We start from the raw sequence: 15852 nt of genomic DNA on the forward strand, positions 1-15852 counted from the left end.
ATGAAAAATTTTCCCTAACTTAATGATGAGGTTTTATAAGTTTATCAGAACACAGCTGAAATAAGAAAGTAAATTATAGAAGTTACAGGTGCCCTGTCCTAAGACTCCTTTACAGAGTAGTCATTAAACAGTAGTATCTCTAACAGCAGGCTTTTTTCCTTCTACAATGGTTAATTCTGCACAAAAAATCACAGAGGAGAGAGACAAGGATACATAGGAACTACTAGCTGGCATTTGCCAAATCGTTTTCCCTCAGTCTGCCAGAAAGTTTTCACCTGGGCAAGGTACAAGCCAGATTATCCCAATCGTAGATACATGAAAGAGTAACACTCCAAATGAAGATACACATGATGCTGAGGCTTCTCCTACACGTAGCACTAAGGAGATACTTCTATGAACCATGTCCTGCAATGATAATCAGATTTCTCAACACATCCTAATAGTTTTTTTCTAGTATCCGATCACAAAATTTAAGTGGTTGCATTTTTAATGTATTTCTCACCTGTGTCACTATTATGTTGCACTCCGCAGCTCTGTTGGTTTTGATGTATTCATCCAGGATGTACTGTGGCACTTGTGTGGTTTTGCCACAACCAGTAGCACCACGAATTACAACAACAGAGTTGTGACAGATTGCATCCAGAATTTCACTTTCGAAGTTCTTCACAGGTAAGGCCTCTCTCTCTTTTTGGATCTGGAAAAGAACCCAGCACATTTCCAAAAATCTCCAAAAATCAACCTATTCGGCTCCACGTCCACACTTCGTCTCACTTTCTACACAGATTTTGCTGACACAAAGGAAAAACTGTGCAAGAACAAATCATAGTTTGTAGATTTTCCTTGCACAGTGTGACATATCCCCACATCCATCCCAGCGTAACATCCAGCACTTCTGAAAACCTGGTGCATATTACTACTGAAATCCAGTCTTACACAACTTTGATTACACTATGTTCAACCACTTCTGGAAAATCAAAAGATTACCACAACCACACCATGTTACAGGAAGCACTTACCCTTTGTAATTCTTGATCCTGCTCCAAACGGTACAAGAAATCAGTTTTCAAATCCATGCTTATTTGCTCTGGACTGAGCTGTAAACACAAGACATCATTTGGAGGCTTTTTGAACCCTCTGCTTATCTGTATCATAACTTCAGTACAAAAATCAGTCACACTAACATAACAATCCCAAATATCAGTAAAGGATCATTTCCTACATAAATCCCTGAAATGAGTTGTAACTATGAGCAATTTTACTTCATTCATTCCAGTTTGTTAAAATTAAATTGCCATCCTCAAAAGTTTCTCAGAAAGATCTAAAACACTGAAAAAGAATGACGGTCTGAATTTAAATACTTTAACTGCTCAAGAAACACACTCCATTTAGCAGTAAGCCAATGAGATACTTAGATGATCATTCAGACAGGATTTTTTAATGTAAGGATTGAAATAATGTAAGCACATAACCACCCACAGAACGGTAGCTGAAAAGGGAAAAAGTGAGCAGAGAGGGAAATTTATCAGGCAATTCCTGTATTTCAAGTAAGAAAAAATTCTAAAGATATTCAAATTTGTTATCAAACAGCTAATTGGTTTTACTGAAAATGAGTTAGCTGCACCATGACTAGTACATAGAAATTGTGAGGTTTGAAGCCAATTCAATCTGCAATGTCCATAAATACATTAGGTGTTTTAAGCGGCAATGCTCAAGTTTATGTCAGTTCCATATTTTTTAAATCAATATATGATGATCCATGTTAATTTAATGTCATCTATGGAAAAAACTGCAATCAAAAGGATTATTATTAAATTATTGTTTTGGTCATAAGTACTCTGGTTCCCTGTCACAGGAAACTGACGTTCCTGCCCTGAGAGTTTTTTTCTGATCATATTATACCAGTGGCCAAATTACACCACTGAGCTTGGCAGCCTACTATTTGTTCCCTTCTTCCTCATTTTATCATGCCACATGGATGCTTTTCATTTGTTCTGTGTCAAATGGGACAAGAAATGACAAAAAAAGAAAGCAGGCCGACTGGGTAGTGACACTGGCTTGCAGTACTTTCTCCTCCCAGAAAAGAAAGTCCTAGCATGGAAATACAAGAAAGAGAGGCTAGTGAATTATAAATTACATGCCCATACACTTACCTTGCAATCTCAATTAGAACTTTGTATGGGCTGCACAATAGCAAGCAAAAAGTGAAACAAAGCAAAGAATTGGGACATCTAAGACACTGCTGCTCAAGAACCTAATAAAACATGAAGTAAATACAAAGAACTCCTACCAATGAAAAGACTCCCTTCCTCCAGGTCAAGAAGGGAAGAAATTTTATCAGTGGACTGTTTTCTCCTTTGGAATAGCTCAAACTTTAAATCCTGGGGGAAAAAAGCATTTAAAAGTTCTAGAAGCATGGGGAAAACAAACAATAAATCAATTTTTAAAGCTATCTTACATTTGCCAGAGGACCCTCATCAATATTGCAGCTGGTCCAAGGGTTCCAGTTGGAATGAGGTGGTGACCACGGAACAACTCCCATATGACTTTGTCTCTGCGATGGTTCAAAATGTGCCAACTTTCCAACATTAATCAGAACTGGATTACTGGGATCCTCAGGCTATAAATCCAAAAGTAAAGTGGGCCAAGAAAGATAAATACATTAAACAAACAGGCCTGATGTTAAACACTGGATTGTATGAACCACACACTCACCAAAGGCACAGTCTCCAGCGACAGCTCCCGTACAGTCTTTTGCAGTTGATTTTCTAGGTCAGAAGACAGCATGACCTCATATGGTTCCACCTAGTAAATGTTTAAAAATTACATGTTGATATACAGAAAAAGACAGACAGTGGAAGCCAGAACTGCAGGCTACTAGGGAGTATAATGAACTATCAGATATTTCCTTGGGAAACCAGGCCAAAGAGCACCATCAGTTCAAAATTCACATTCTTGAAACATTTTGCTGACTTTTCATCCACCAAGAATCTGCAGAATGTTTTTAAGTATCTAAGTTTAATTTCAGAGGAAAACATTCCCAAACTTGTAACTAAATACCAAAAAAATGCTGAAGTGCCAGAGAATTAAACCAAATAGATAAGAATTGTATGTAGCATAAACAGAGATCTTTACACTTGTAGAAAATTTATGCTGAAAAAAGCATTTGTTTTACTATTTCATGGTATACTATTTCATTTAATATGTTGTGAAACTAGTTTACTGCTCCATTCACATACACATGAAACTCTATTTCTGATCCACACCACTGACCAGAACAGAAACAGCTGCTGGTCTAAAGAATCAAAACTATTAACTTGTAAGCTGTTAAATATCAAGAGCAAACTCTCACTCACTCATCTTTATCAAGAAGTGCTTGTGTGTTATTAAAACGAAAGCAACAATTCCTGACCCTTCTACCAAACTCACCGATTCTCCTTTTTTTTTCTTTGTCTGTCCAGAATAAGGTTCTATGACACCAAGATGGTAGAGCTGTCTAACCAAGGAAAGTGCACAGGACTGTGCTGCCAGCTTTTTGTTTGATCCATGTTCACGACTGAAAATCCCTGCAGCACAAAGGTCAGAGCTGTAGTAGCTGATGAGCCAAAGAGCTTCCACAGAAGACACTACTTTGAAATGGGCAAATGGGCTTTCTGATTGTACACACAGGCTAGGTTTCATGGAAAGTTTCAAATCTTGGTAAATTCAGAGTTTCAACATAAAATTGAACCAGGCTCTTCCATCAACAGATGCACACTAGCTGTGTAATGTTACTTACTGACTTCCTGGGGAACTCCTGAAAAGTTTTTTCTGCATTTAGTGTCTAAGTAGTATGATTATCTTGTACCACCCAGCAACACTGTACAAATTTCACAGCAAGCTCTACATGAGGTATGGACAGCACGCCCATTGCCTGGAAACACATGAGACACCTGCGTTTCTCAGATATGTGAAGAAAAGTAATTAAGAAAAACAAAAGCTATCATGTCTCACAAGCATTTCTCTGTGCTGAGACCTCAGTGGAAGCATGTAATGCACAAGCAGTAGAATGCAACAGGCACAGCACACAGAAAAAAGATTCCACATCAGGAAACAAACATGAACCTTCACCTCCAGAAGTGGCTTGAACACATTATAAAAGTCTATACCCACAAGTACAATCTATTCCTCTACACCAACATCCATCTCTTGTTGAAATAAAAAATTAAATAGGAACACGTACTTCGGCCCAGCTGCTTCACATAAATGTTCATTTCTGCAATAAAGCTCCTGTAAGAGAAAGAAAGGACACAAAGGTATGATTACCAATAGCTGATACTGACACCGCAAAAATATCCACTCTTTCCAGTTTCTCTAGGCAAAGATATCTATGTCCTCAGTCAGAAACTCTTAACAAGGGCCAAGCTCCTGGTTTCTGCTGGGATAGAGTTAATTTTTCTTCTCAGTTAGCTGGTGCAGTGCTGTGTTTTGGATGTGGTGTGAGAACAATGCTGATAGCACACTGGTGTTGTAGTTGTTGTGGGTCATGTTTACACTATGTCAAGGACTTTTCAGTTTCTCAGGCCCTGCCAGTGAGAGGGCTGGGGAGGCACAAGAAATTGGGAGGGAACACGGCCGGGATGGCTGACCCGAACTAGCCAAAGGGGTGTTCCATACCACAGAAAATCATATTCAGTATAGAAATTGGGGGGAGTTTGCTGGGACCTGCTAGTCACTGCTCAGGGACTGGCTGGGCATTGGTCAGCAGGTGGTACGCAATTGTATTGTGCATTATTTGGGGTTTTTTCCCCTTCTCTTGGAATTTTATTCCTCTCCCCTTGTCTCTCCTATTCATTATTATTATTTTCTGTTAAGTATTAAACTGTTCTTCTCTCAAGCCTTGAATTTTACCTTTTTTGCAAAATCTCCTCCCCATCCCTCTTGAGGCAGAGGCGGAGGGAGGAGTGAGCGACTGGCTGTGTGGTACTTAGTTGCTGGCTGGGGTTAAACCACGACACCAAGGTAAAATATTACTGCTTTTAGTCCCTTTAATCCCAAGTTAGTAGGTTAATAGACTTGCCATCAATAGAACCAGTAGATCTGTTAAGAAGAGTCCAGCAAATGCCACCATTCAGTGCCAGCATTGAAATTTAAAGCTACATTATTAGGAAGTATGCTCTGAGCTGCCTAAAAGTTTAGGGCAAAAATTATAAAGCAGATACCATGTTACTGCAATATTAACACGCATCCCACTGTACCATTAACTGTATCCCACATTATATTAACGTAACCCACTAGTAGCCTGGGTTTATTAACTCAGATGCAACACTTTACATACAGCCACCCTGGGTTTTGCCACACATTTGGTCAGGTCAGAGCACAGACAAAACTCAACCAGATCAGTCTGTCAAAGACCAGTGCACATATCTGTACAGAAGGAGACAGTATACTTGAATTTTTGTTAAGCTCTTATTCCCATACACTGGACAGAGCATACAGTCAAAAGTAACTCCGCACAGCGGATGTAATAGTTTGTCTAGTAGGCATGTAACCCATTAGAAGTCAACTGGTATATCAGTTTAGGTTTAAAAATAAATGAGAAAGCTATATGTCAACAGAGGAGGATGGAAACCAAGATCCATGTTTTTAACAATCAGAAACCGAAGCCTGTATTTGCACAGATTAAAAGTTAAAGCCAAATTCTGGTAAGACAGGATTTAAACTGGCAAATGTGATTCAAGATGTATGACTGGGCTTTATCAGACTGAGATCCTCTTTGAAAACTATGCCTTGGTACTTCCACAGCTGCAGGCTGAGCCTTGCATCTGTGTCCTTCATTTCTCGCTGTAAACAAACAAACAACAAAAGGTTAGGTGAGGAATTTAAGTTTCACCTAGAACTCCTTCCTGTACTATCAGTGAACTGACCTTCAGGCACAGTGGCTTCATGGGTCAAAGGCCACTGGCTTTCAGGGACACAACAGCCAACTAAGGCACCGAAGACAGTATGTTTCTCAGCCAGGCCTATAGTCAGCATTCAATCTCATTCTCCTCCACCTAAGGGGACAACAGCAACATCAGAAATCAGTTCGCAGCAAAATCCCGTGTGATTCTTTAGTACAGCCTCAGTAGCCTGTGTGTGAACGCACAGATCTTTAGCGTCACACACTGCTACCACCTTCAGCAGGAACACAAGGAGGCAAAGGTATCCCACACTACCAATGGAATCCCAGAAGAGAAAAGCCACATCCCATCCCTTAATTTTTAGTTCATACTTTGTGTATTAGGAGAGCCATGTTTACATTTATAATTTATACCCTCCTGTCATAATTAAAACAAAGTTTCCAAACCCAAATTTTCCAGCTATTATTAAATTCTTGTATCAAATGACTATGATTAATTGACAACAAAAATACATTTCTCCTTTAAAAACCTCTGAGAGCAAGGCTGATATTTCTGGTATAAAGACTGGTATTTTAAAAAAATAATCAGATTGGTAAGATATAAGGCAACTCATACTTCTTAACAAAAAACCAAGTAAACTGTATTACTGTCCTCAAACCTCCAAAGCCATCTGAAATTATTCCTCTCCTATTACACATACCAAAAGGATTAAATCAAATAGTTTGCCCTCTCTCAATGATCACTAGAACACATCAGAATTCTCATGCCTATACAATCCATTCAAGCAGACGGTTCCCCCTTCTGCCATTCCATCCAGGGCAATTCACAAGCTGTCTTGGATATAGTAAATAGGAAACCCTGAAATGCTCTCCAGAAGAATGGTAAGCAGGCTGAGAAACATACTGTCATCTGTGGTCACTCCATTCTGCTCAAGATTATATACGTTTAAAATAAAAAATGGGGTTTAATGCTTTTACCTGCAGAAGGCATAACAAAATCAGCTGCACAAATAATCTGCAAGTTACAGAATAAAAGACGTGCTGAAGAACAACACCTGCAACAAGCTTATTTAAAATTCCTAGTACCGTACTGATTTTTTATGTCACTCATTTAAGGGAAAGAAACATCCTTGCTTGAGAACATAAATGGAGATGAACTGAATTGAAGACAGATTTTAATTTGGAACTTTCTGACACCAGTACACATATTTTAGCTGTTCTAAATGCTTGTAAAGCTCAACAACAAAAGAATACCAGAAGTCCTGTGAGTAAGATTCTCATGGAAGACTGTAATAAGAAAAGTCACTTGTCTTTCTAAAAACAGTAACTCTCATAGAACACAAGTTTCTAGAATACAAAAAAAAACCCCAACCCCAACCTCAGCTACAAGAATCCAGCAGCAGAAGCCAACATTTCTGACCACAAAATGTAATTATATTTCACAAGAAATAATACAATGTCATAAAGTTTTGATGACTTGTAAAGAGTATTCCAAACAGAGGTAAAAAAAAAAAAATCAAAACAAAACATAAATTCTTTATGCACAATCTATTATGCGTTATTTTCATTTGGGAGAAGCCCATGCAAATTTTCTGATGGAATGGGCAGAAAGTCAAAAGAGTAATATCCAGCTAGTTTCAACTGAAATTTAAGACCCTCAAAAACTCCTCTGGGAGGATTCTGCCAAACTATTTTTTCCAGTAGAAGATTCTGCTGCCAAAAAAGTTAATTGTAAATAAAAAATATAAATTAAATGTCCTAAAAGTAATTTTCTACATATGCAAATATAAGCATATTTAAGATTAACTCAAAATGTACAAAGACAACTACAGCCATACAAACAATTACTGCAAGCAATTAAGAGCTCTTCCATTCAAACTGACACCTCAAAGTTAGCTAGAGCATAGCAATCATTTTAAAAGCTGCACATCCATGAAAAACATCAGACAGAAACTTCTTCAGTCGCTCAGATCTTGACACCAGCGTTCAGCACACCCATTTCAAGATTTAGGGATGTTGTTGGTCCTGGTAAAGAACACTGCTTTCTCAAACAGCACTATGGAGCACTGCAAACAAACATGATTAGCCACTGTCACCAAAAAATATTTCTAACCCTTCATACGCAGAATGTGACTAAAAGGTGACCAACAAACCTGTTGTGATCAGGCCCCACTTCAGTGTATTTATATTCTTCCTGAATCTTCTCCTTTTGGAAAAACTGGTTCAGACGTGCCTTGGCATTTTCCAAGGTCCAACTCCCATGAAGATCAGCATTTAAGTCCACTTCTGACTCTGAGGACTAATATTTAAAAACAATACCATTTACTAGTTTCTAACAGATTTCAGTTTTAAAAATTCTTACAAGTCTTAAAATAACTTGTCTAGATGCTCTAAATTAAGACAGTCCAGAATATGCTAGAAAGTCCTCATTATTTCCTTATTTTCACAACAAAATGTCTATATGAAAAATTCACAGCATCCTGAGTGATTTATTTTGTTCCTAGCTTAGACAAGTTACTTTTGTTGAAAATCAGCAAGTAATCTGAAGCTTAAGTTAAAACCAACAGCAAAACATCAAATGAAAACAGAAAGCTTGATTATAAATGCTAATAAATCAAAGGGACTGAAAGATACCTAAGAACTAAAGGAGAATTCCATAGAATGACTTACTGCCTGCACTTCTTGTTCCTCTTTCCTTGAATAATAGTCTTTCAAATTCGCACCTCGATCCCACTGACCTCCACGATTGCCACTGTTTCCAGGTGTTGTACCTGAGCCATTGCCTACCACATGGAAAAAACAAAAACAAAGTAACTCTCCCAAAACATGTTTTTAGCAATAGAGAGGTACTGCCTGGCCATCTCGATAGGACACTACCAGTCCCTCATACCTCATGCAGTCATTCACATCTCTGCTTCAAAACCACAATGACTTCTAACTGTCTTCTGTCTGCAAAATTACGCTATTAGGGAGAAAAGAACCCACCTAAAGCTATATATGCATATATTCCATCTACATACATGTAAATTACAGTTTTCACAATCTTACCTATTTCAGCCTCTATAATCAAATGTGGAGGAAGAGGTCCACCCAAAGTAGGACTGGAACCAGTAACATCTCTAGCTGCTTCAGATCCTCCACTGGGGGTATCACCTACTGCTGGCTAAGAAAGAGAATGAAGGAAAACCTCAGCATATTAGTACAGAGTAAGTCTTTTTACTATTTAGCTAGAAAACTCAGGCAGTTTGAATAGCTCATGCAACATCACACAACAGCTACCCGTAGCAGTAACACCCAATAGTAACACCCTTTTAAAAACTGAAAGAAATGCAATTGCTTGAATATTTGGCTTTTTGTGGGTGTTCTGTAAAAAGATTTCCAACCAACAAGTAGCCCTGACTTACTGAAGTTCAACAGTTATAAAATTGACTGTTCCAGCATCCAGGGAAAAATAACAGATGCTGGTTCATATTGTAGATCCAAGGGAACTCAAAAGTACTTCATGAACACACAAGAAAAACCCCGTAAGAAAACATTAATATCCTTAGGAAATGACAAAATTAAAGTTAACCATTACATTTTGAATTCTTCCCATTTTGAGATATGTACATTCAGCTAACTGATCACACCACCGCTGCTTTATTCAGGACCCAGAACATGCTGTCTGTGTTTAGAACCCAGTCGTGCAGCACGCTGCATTGCCATGAAACTAACTGCTACACCAGAAACAATATAGGTTCTGTCACCATAGGGCTTCACCTAGGCTACCAAGGCAGGGACACTGCTTCCACCAATCAAACTATGTATCTTATACAGATAAATCCTTGATAAGGCAGTAGAAAAAGATTCTTCCATCCCAATGTATAACATGTAGCTTTGTGCTTTATTTAGTGTTCTCTAAAATTGTTGTAAAGACAGAGTTGCCCTCCTGCTCAGCTTTTGTGATAGTCACTGCTGGTACTTGCATGGTTCATAAAACATCATAAAAAGCAGTGATCCTGTTACACACATGAGGAGTTAAGGCAGAAAGCATTTACAGTTTAAAAAGTGCCAAGTTTTGAATGTTTGGTTTGAGATATCTGTGATCTTTTTACTGTTGTGTTTTTGAGGGTTTTTTTATGTACATGGTATAATATATCATAACATGCATTTAAAACAATTCCAGTGTTAGGTGTGAGTATTCAGCACTTTTCACATCAGGCTGCACCTTACAGCCTCTCTGAATTCTTTCCAACCTCATCAGTTATGCAGACCAACATGCAGCTGTTTTTACTAGATCACCCTACAACATTCACTGCATGTATTCCATCCAGCCTTCCAGCACTGCGAGCAGACGTTCCACACATTCAGTCTTCTTCACTGCACATGGGTGCCAGACTGAACTCCAGGGATGAAATGCAACTGGATGCACAGCACTGCAATCAAAAATTAGTCTTTGCTAAGGAGAAAAAGCAGCTTACTCCAAACGCAGGAATTTCGTCTCTCTTCATCTCATTCACCCGAACTAAGTAATTGACGAAGTCTCGAGCAGCGTTGCTCTGCGCATCTTTCTTGTTAGTGGAATTACCCATGCCAACATAGTTAAAGCCTTCCACTCGAACCTGCAAATAAAAACACACATCTGTAGCACGTACAAGTGAAAGGGTCTTGAAAACCAGTAAAACTGACTGAAACACCAAATTTCAGTTGTTAATAAGTACAGCAGAAATATTATTACTAAGTGTTGTTACACACTATTACACATCTATATATTTCTGTAGGTTGTGAATGCATACTTTATACCTATTGAAGGAAACACCCACAGTCCTTTCTCAGAGAGCATGAGGGTCTCCCAAAACCTCACTGAAGAATATGAACCAGTGCAGGAAGGGATCCTGGCAACACAGAGCAGCAAACTGTGCAGGTTCACTTTCCACAACCCTAATCCCAAACCCTCAGACAACAAGGGCAGGAGTGAGCTTGCGTGTCCTCTGCTGTAGCTCCACGTTATTACAGCTAGCACCGTGCAATATATTTCACAGAGACAAGCTTCAAAGCAGCAATTTCATATCCCACTAGCATGCCTGACAGGCTGCTGCAAAAGCTGATCACAGGCAGTTTATTCAAAATTTAGACTAACCAGGTATTTTACACCTGCTTTTCTGCAACCACTGACTGCCCCTCATCTTAAAGGTTATTGTCCTTCTTTTACATTTACAGTCAGCAACTCCATTTCAGTTTCACTTGAGCAGACTGCTTACACATTTCTGATTTCCACTGCTGACCACATGAACAGCTCTTTACTACAGTTAGTCAGTATTGGGGGGGGGGGGGGAAGTAAGCAGACTTGCATATAACATTCCAGCTAGTCCCAACCAGTTTTGTACACCCCCAATACCAAACTGAAGAGCAAATGCAGGGTTGAATCCACTGGTAGCCGATACCCATTTTCTCATCAAACACCACATTTCACTAGTATTTTGCTTAACAGGTTCCAAACGATAAGCTTCTGCTCCCAGCAGACTTATCAATCTACCAGGACAATGGTATCACCAACAAAACAGTAACCTCACTGGATCCACAACCATCCCACCAGACCGTGCAAATCAGCAAAAACAAATGTTTCAGCAAGACCGGTCCTTTCATCTCTTGTTGGTATGGATGCTCACAGGGCAGCAACACACAAAACCGAGAACAACGTAGCTGTCCATACCACCATTTCAACCAAGCCATGCCCCAGCTCAGTCGTAACACCTTTCAAACTGGTTTACCACCATTAAAACTGGTTTACCATCATCGCACTTCTCAGCTGTGTAACAGGTGCGGAAGATAAACGGGGGAAGAATGGCAGATTCAAGGCGTTTCGTGCCAACCCGCGGCATGGCGAGCGAGCCCGCTGAGCGCCCGGCCTGGCGTGACTGCCAGCTCCGCCGAGCCCGGCCCGGCCCCGCTCCTGCCGCCGCAGCCGCCCCTCGGCAGCGCCTGCCCCGCGGCCCGGCCGACAGGGGTTTCCCAACACACCCCCGCTCAGGCTCAGCCGGCCCGACGCTCCCCACCGGGGTGACACAGCCCGCGGCGCCGCTTGTCGCTGCGAGCAGGGTGGCACACGCCGTGCGAACGCCCTTAGGAAAATCCGTTCCTTTTCACCGTAAGAGCGCGGTGCCAGGTGCTGTACTCTCACAGCCCCCCGAGTTTACCTCACGCCAGCCCCGCACCCTCCCGCCGGAGCCCGGCCCGCCCCTCCCGGGCGGCAGGCAGGGCCCGCACCTCGCACTGGAAGGTCTGGCGGCTGCGGCCGCCGCCGGCGCGGATCTCGTAGGCCGGCGTCACCCGCCTCCTCCCGCACCAGGCGTACAGGTAGTTCTTCACGTCCCCCATGGCTCCGGCCGGCGGGGCGGGGGCAGCACCGGCCGAGCCGCGGCCCGCCCGCGCCTCACAGCGCCGGCCCAGCGGCGAGCAGCACCGCCCGCCCGCGCCTCACAGCGCCGCCCGCGCATGCGCGGCGACGACGGCCGCGGCGGGGCGGGGCGGGTGCGGAGCGGGGCGGGGCCGGCCGCAGAGCCCGCGCGCGGCGGCGGGCCGGGAGCCGGTAGGGCCGCGCTCGCCCTCCGCAGTGCCGCCGAGCGCGCCCGGGCTCGGAGCAAAGCAGCTGAGGCTTTGGCAAGGCTCAGCCCGTCCGCAGGCGCCGGGACCCGTGAGCCGCTGGCAGCGCCGTGCCCACGCACTCCCTTACCCTCAGCCGGCAAAAATAAGCTTCCCTCAGGGTTTACCAAATGCACGGGGGGGGGGGGGGGGGGGATAAAAAAGGACCCCTTTTTTCCTGGGTATGCCAGGCTCGGTGGTTATACAGCCAGAGGAAGATCGCAGTTTTTCACGTCCTCACATCTCCGCATTTACCCCCCTCTCTCCCCTTTTCCAGCCGTGCCCTGTCCTGGTGTTCGCACGCAGGAGCAAGGCCCAGCACCTCACATCTGTCACCTGCCCACACGATCAGACAGTAAAAGCTCGAGCTGGTGGAGAGAGGTTCAGCCCCGGGTACAAAAGAGCGCCTTTCCATCTGACAGCAGGTGACTTTCCGTCATGTACATGTCGTGCCTGTGACGTACAGCTCAGTCGTGCCTTTGGTTTTGGTGCAAGGAAAAAGACATCTACAGGAAGACGCAGAGGAAAGACATGTAAGCAAAACCATCTGCTTATCAGACAGCCGAAAGCTTTCTGTTGCAAAAGGTTGCTTTTAATTTTGCATCAAGTAAAGGTGTATAAACACGGTAAGGCAACAGCAGGATTTTACATGCACAGTCAAGTGTCCCAGTGATTCTCACAGACAGTGGGATAGCGGTCCGAACAACCAGGCGGTGTCACTCCATGGTTTAAACACTCAGTGTAGTGCTCATGAACATCTCCCTTGGACAAGACATAATCTAGCTGGAGGGAGGCTGGAGACAGATCTTCCTTCTTTCTAGACAAAAGGAGTCAGTATCCTCCAATTGGGGAAAATTTGCTTTTTTTTATTAAAAGAAACCACCTAGTCCTGCAATGTGCAGAGCTCCAGGGGAACAGCTGTGCAAAAAGGTGGCTACATGTGCACCAACAGAGCCAGTCCTAACGGGAAAGGGCTCAGGCACATTGCCAATTCCCTGAAAGAAATTGCAGCCCATCGCGTGGGGAACGTGCCATGTGACAGTCCAACTCAGAAAAGGAGCCTCCACTTCCAGAACATCAATCGCCATCAGGCCAAACAATGCTATCCAGCTTGGCTTTGGCCTTGATGATGAACTCCTCAGAGGCATCAACAAGTGGAAGCCGTGGAGGTCCCATGGGAATGCCAGAAACAAAAGTCATTACAGCTTTAGTCTGTGCAACACCAAAACCTGGGTGGACAAAAGCAAAATCAGAACATTTACAGATCATTTTGCTTAAAGCAGTCTCTAGACAGGTGTCAAAAAGCAGCAGCATAGAGTTCCTGTGTAACCTGGCATAAAGCAGGGTCTAAGCACTTCATGGAAATGACAACAGTGTAACTAAGAAGAAATGATTGTGCTTGCAGACAGGAAAGACATTACAGTAAAAGTTAATGCCTAGTTATTACATTTGTATATCTATTATACCATTATTGTTTCCCTCCTAAAGATACCAAGCAGAGTATATTCCTACGCACTTTCAAAAACTACTGTGTCAGTTTTACAGATAATCAGGCCTGTACACGTGTTCCGTTCTCCTTGCCAAAATCTACTGCCACACACAGCCCTGACAATTGAAAAGATGGTGCAAGTTCTCCATACGCAAAACAAGCAAAAATCAGGCCACTTCCAACTCCCCTTCACTGGTAGGCTGAGCTAGCCCAGCCAATTTGTCTCCACAGCACCCCGATGTCTGCAGCCTTGGAGGCACCCCCTGATGCAGGCTCACGTAAAGGCAAGCCCTGGGAGTAGTAACATCCTGCTGGCACGTGACAATGACATGGGGTGCCAGCTTAAACCAACACAGGAAACTTATGGAGGCCTCTCTGTTCATAGCTCCAGTCCCCTTATGTACCTCTGGCATTTTGCCTCTTTATAAGGCTAAATAATGAAGCATTTCCTCTGACTTTTAACCCAAAAAACACAACCAAGCACTGCAGCTCCGCCAGATTCATTGGGGCTTGCCCATGTACAGCAAAACCACAGTGAACAGCTCTCTTCATTAAGTGAAAACCATGAAACATCAGATTCTGTCTGCCTACACTATTCTGTCTTGGTTGGTTTTAATTGTTTTTTATATTAAAAATTGGGGTTTTTCCTAAAAATCATTCCATTTTAAAATGCTTTTGTTTTGTACAGGCTTGAACAATGTTACTCTTACAAGGCAGGAGAGACAAGTGTCAGATCTGTTTTCCTACTGGAGCACCACCATTCCAGAAAAATTACTCTAGAAAGAGAGCTAGAAATGAGCTTTTGGAGACTGAATGAAGAAGAAACAACCCATCAAAAGAGTCAGGATAAGAAAAAGGATAAATCACAGACCCACAGCTTTAAAGCTGTGAGACTTCATAGAAGGAAGGAAGTGAGAGCGGAATCTGTCAGGGGTGCTTGGTCAGCTCCCTTTGTTGAGCTCCCAGCTGCTACTAACTTGGGAAACAGCAGATGCAGCATTTTCTTACTGCAAAATCTTCTGGGAAGGAAGTTCTCAGGGTACAGCAACATGAGAGTTTTGGAAGCACCAAATCGGCATTTTTAGATATAATGAGGTAAACGAGCAGTGCAAGACTTACCTAGTTTGATGACAAAGTTGAGAAATTCCCCAGTGAGAAACTAGAAAAGACACAGTAGTTTATTAACTCCTTCAAATTTTAAGATGTAAAAGCATCTAAAGCTATTATGATATTTACATCTTATACAATGTTGCACAGCTTTGAGAAAAGCCCTTGGCCACCAGTCTATGGGAAATACTAATTGAATTCCTTTGGAATAGTGGAGGGAGGGAGGGATACAATAAAACGATCACTCCTTCTCAGTCTGTCACTCCTGTTCAAGCCATCCCTCACTGCAAGCAGTCAGAACACTGGTAAGTCTCATACTGGGCTCTAAAGGTTTACAAATATGAATATCCACTGTCTAGTGAAGAGATTTCCCAGAGCAGATAATCTCTCATATGTCTTTGAGACTTTCAACCTGCAGTCACTTCTATTTTAAGGCAAAAGTAGGATACCTCAAATGTCCCACAAAAACGTTGAGTATAAATTGTACACTGATTGCTCTCACAAATCTTCAAGCTGTCAAGACCAAGGGGGTCAAGGCAGAGCTCATTTGGGACAGCATTCTGCCCTGTATCATGTCAGGTATCCCCAGAATATTCCTTGTCAAGGGGCCTAGCCATTGAGGGCTTGTTCAAGGAAAAAAGCCAGGCCATTGCTCACTTTGCATAGATCACAGAATCACAGAATAGTTGGTGTTGGAAGGGACATCTGGAGATCATCTGGTCCAACCCTCTGCTAAAGCAGGGTCTCCTAGAGCAGT

At 42.4% G+C, this 15852-nt stretch overlaps 2 protein-coding genes across 18 annotated transcripts in view; both read right to left on the reverse strand.

The window, feature by feature from the left end:
* Positions 1-12331, reverse strand: part of DHX9 (DExH-box helicase 9) — a 51640-nt gene extending 39309 nt beyond the window's left edge. For 6 of the 7 annotated variants that reach the window (XM_040610718.1, XM_040610717.1, XM_040610714.1 and 3 more), the window contains exons 1-11: positions 12125-12331; positions 10339-10479; positions 8927-9041; positions 8549-8661; positions 8032-8177; positions 4220-4266; positions 3427-3563; positions 2713-2802; positions 2456-2617; positions 1017-1094; positions 503-694 (exon numbers count right to left, since the gene is read on the reverse strand). In XM_040610718.1, the coding sequence (XP_040466652.1) occupies positions 503-694; positions 1017-1094; positions 2456-2617; positions 2713-2802; positions 3427-3563; positions 4220-4266; positions 8032-8177; positions 8549-8661; positions 8927-9041; positions 10339-10479; positions 12125-12235 (1332 nt within the window). In that variant the 5' untranslated portion in view covers positions 12236-12331. Of the gene's footprint in view, positions 1-502; positions 695-1016; positions 1095-2455; positions 2618-2712; positions 2803-3426; positions 3564-4219; positions 4267-5903; positions 6017-8031; positions 8178-8548; positions 8662-8926; positions 9042-10338; positions 10480-12124 lie in introns of those variants that run through there. The other variant, XM_040610720.1, reaches the window with a different exon arrangement.
* A 738-nt stretch (positions 12332-13069) lies between these two features.
* Positions 13070-15852, reverse strand: part of NPL (N-acetylneuraminate pyruvate lyase) — a 35453-nt gene continuing 32670 nt past the window's right edge. For 10 of the 11 annotated variants that reach the window (XM_040610725.1, XM_040610726.1, XM_040610722.1 and 7 more), the window contains 2 exons: positions 15108-15147; positions 13070-13728 (listed from right to left, as the gene is read on the reverse strand). In XM_040610725.1, coding sequence (XP_040466659.1) covers positions 13577-13728; positions 15108-15147 — 192 coding nt within the window. In that variant the 3' untranslated portion in view covers positions 13070-13576. The remainder of the gene's footprint in view (positions 13729-15107; positions 15148-15852) is intronic. The other variant, XM_040610733.1, reaches the window with a different exon arrangement.

The sequence above is a fragment of the Falco naumanni genome, chromosome 11 (genome assembly GCF_017639655.2).
Source record: "Falco naumanni isolate bFalNau1 chromosome 11, bFalNau1.pat, whole genome shotgun sequence".
Lineage (NCBI taxonomy): Eukaryota > Metazoa > Chordata > Aves > Falconiformes > Falconidae > Falco > Falco naumanni.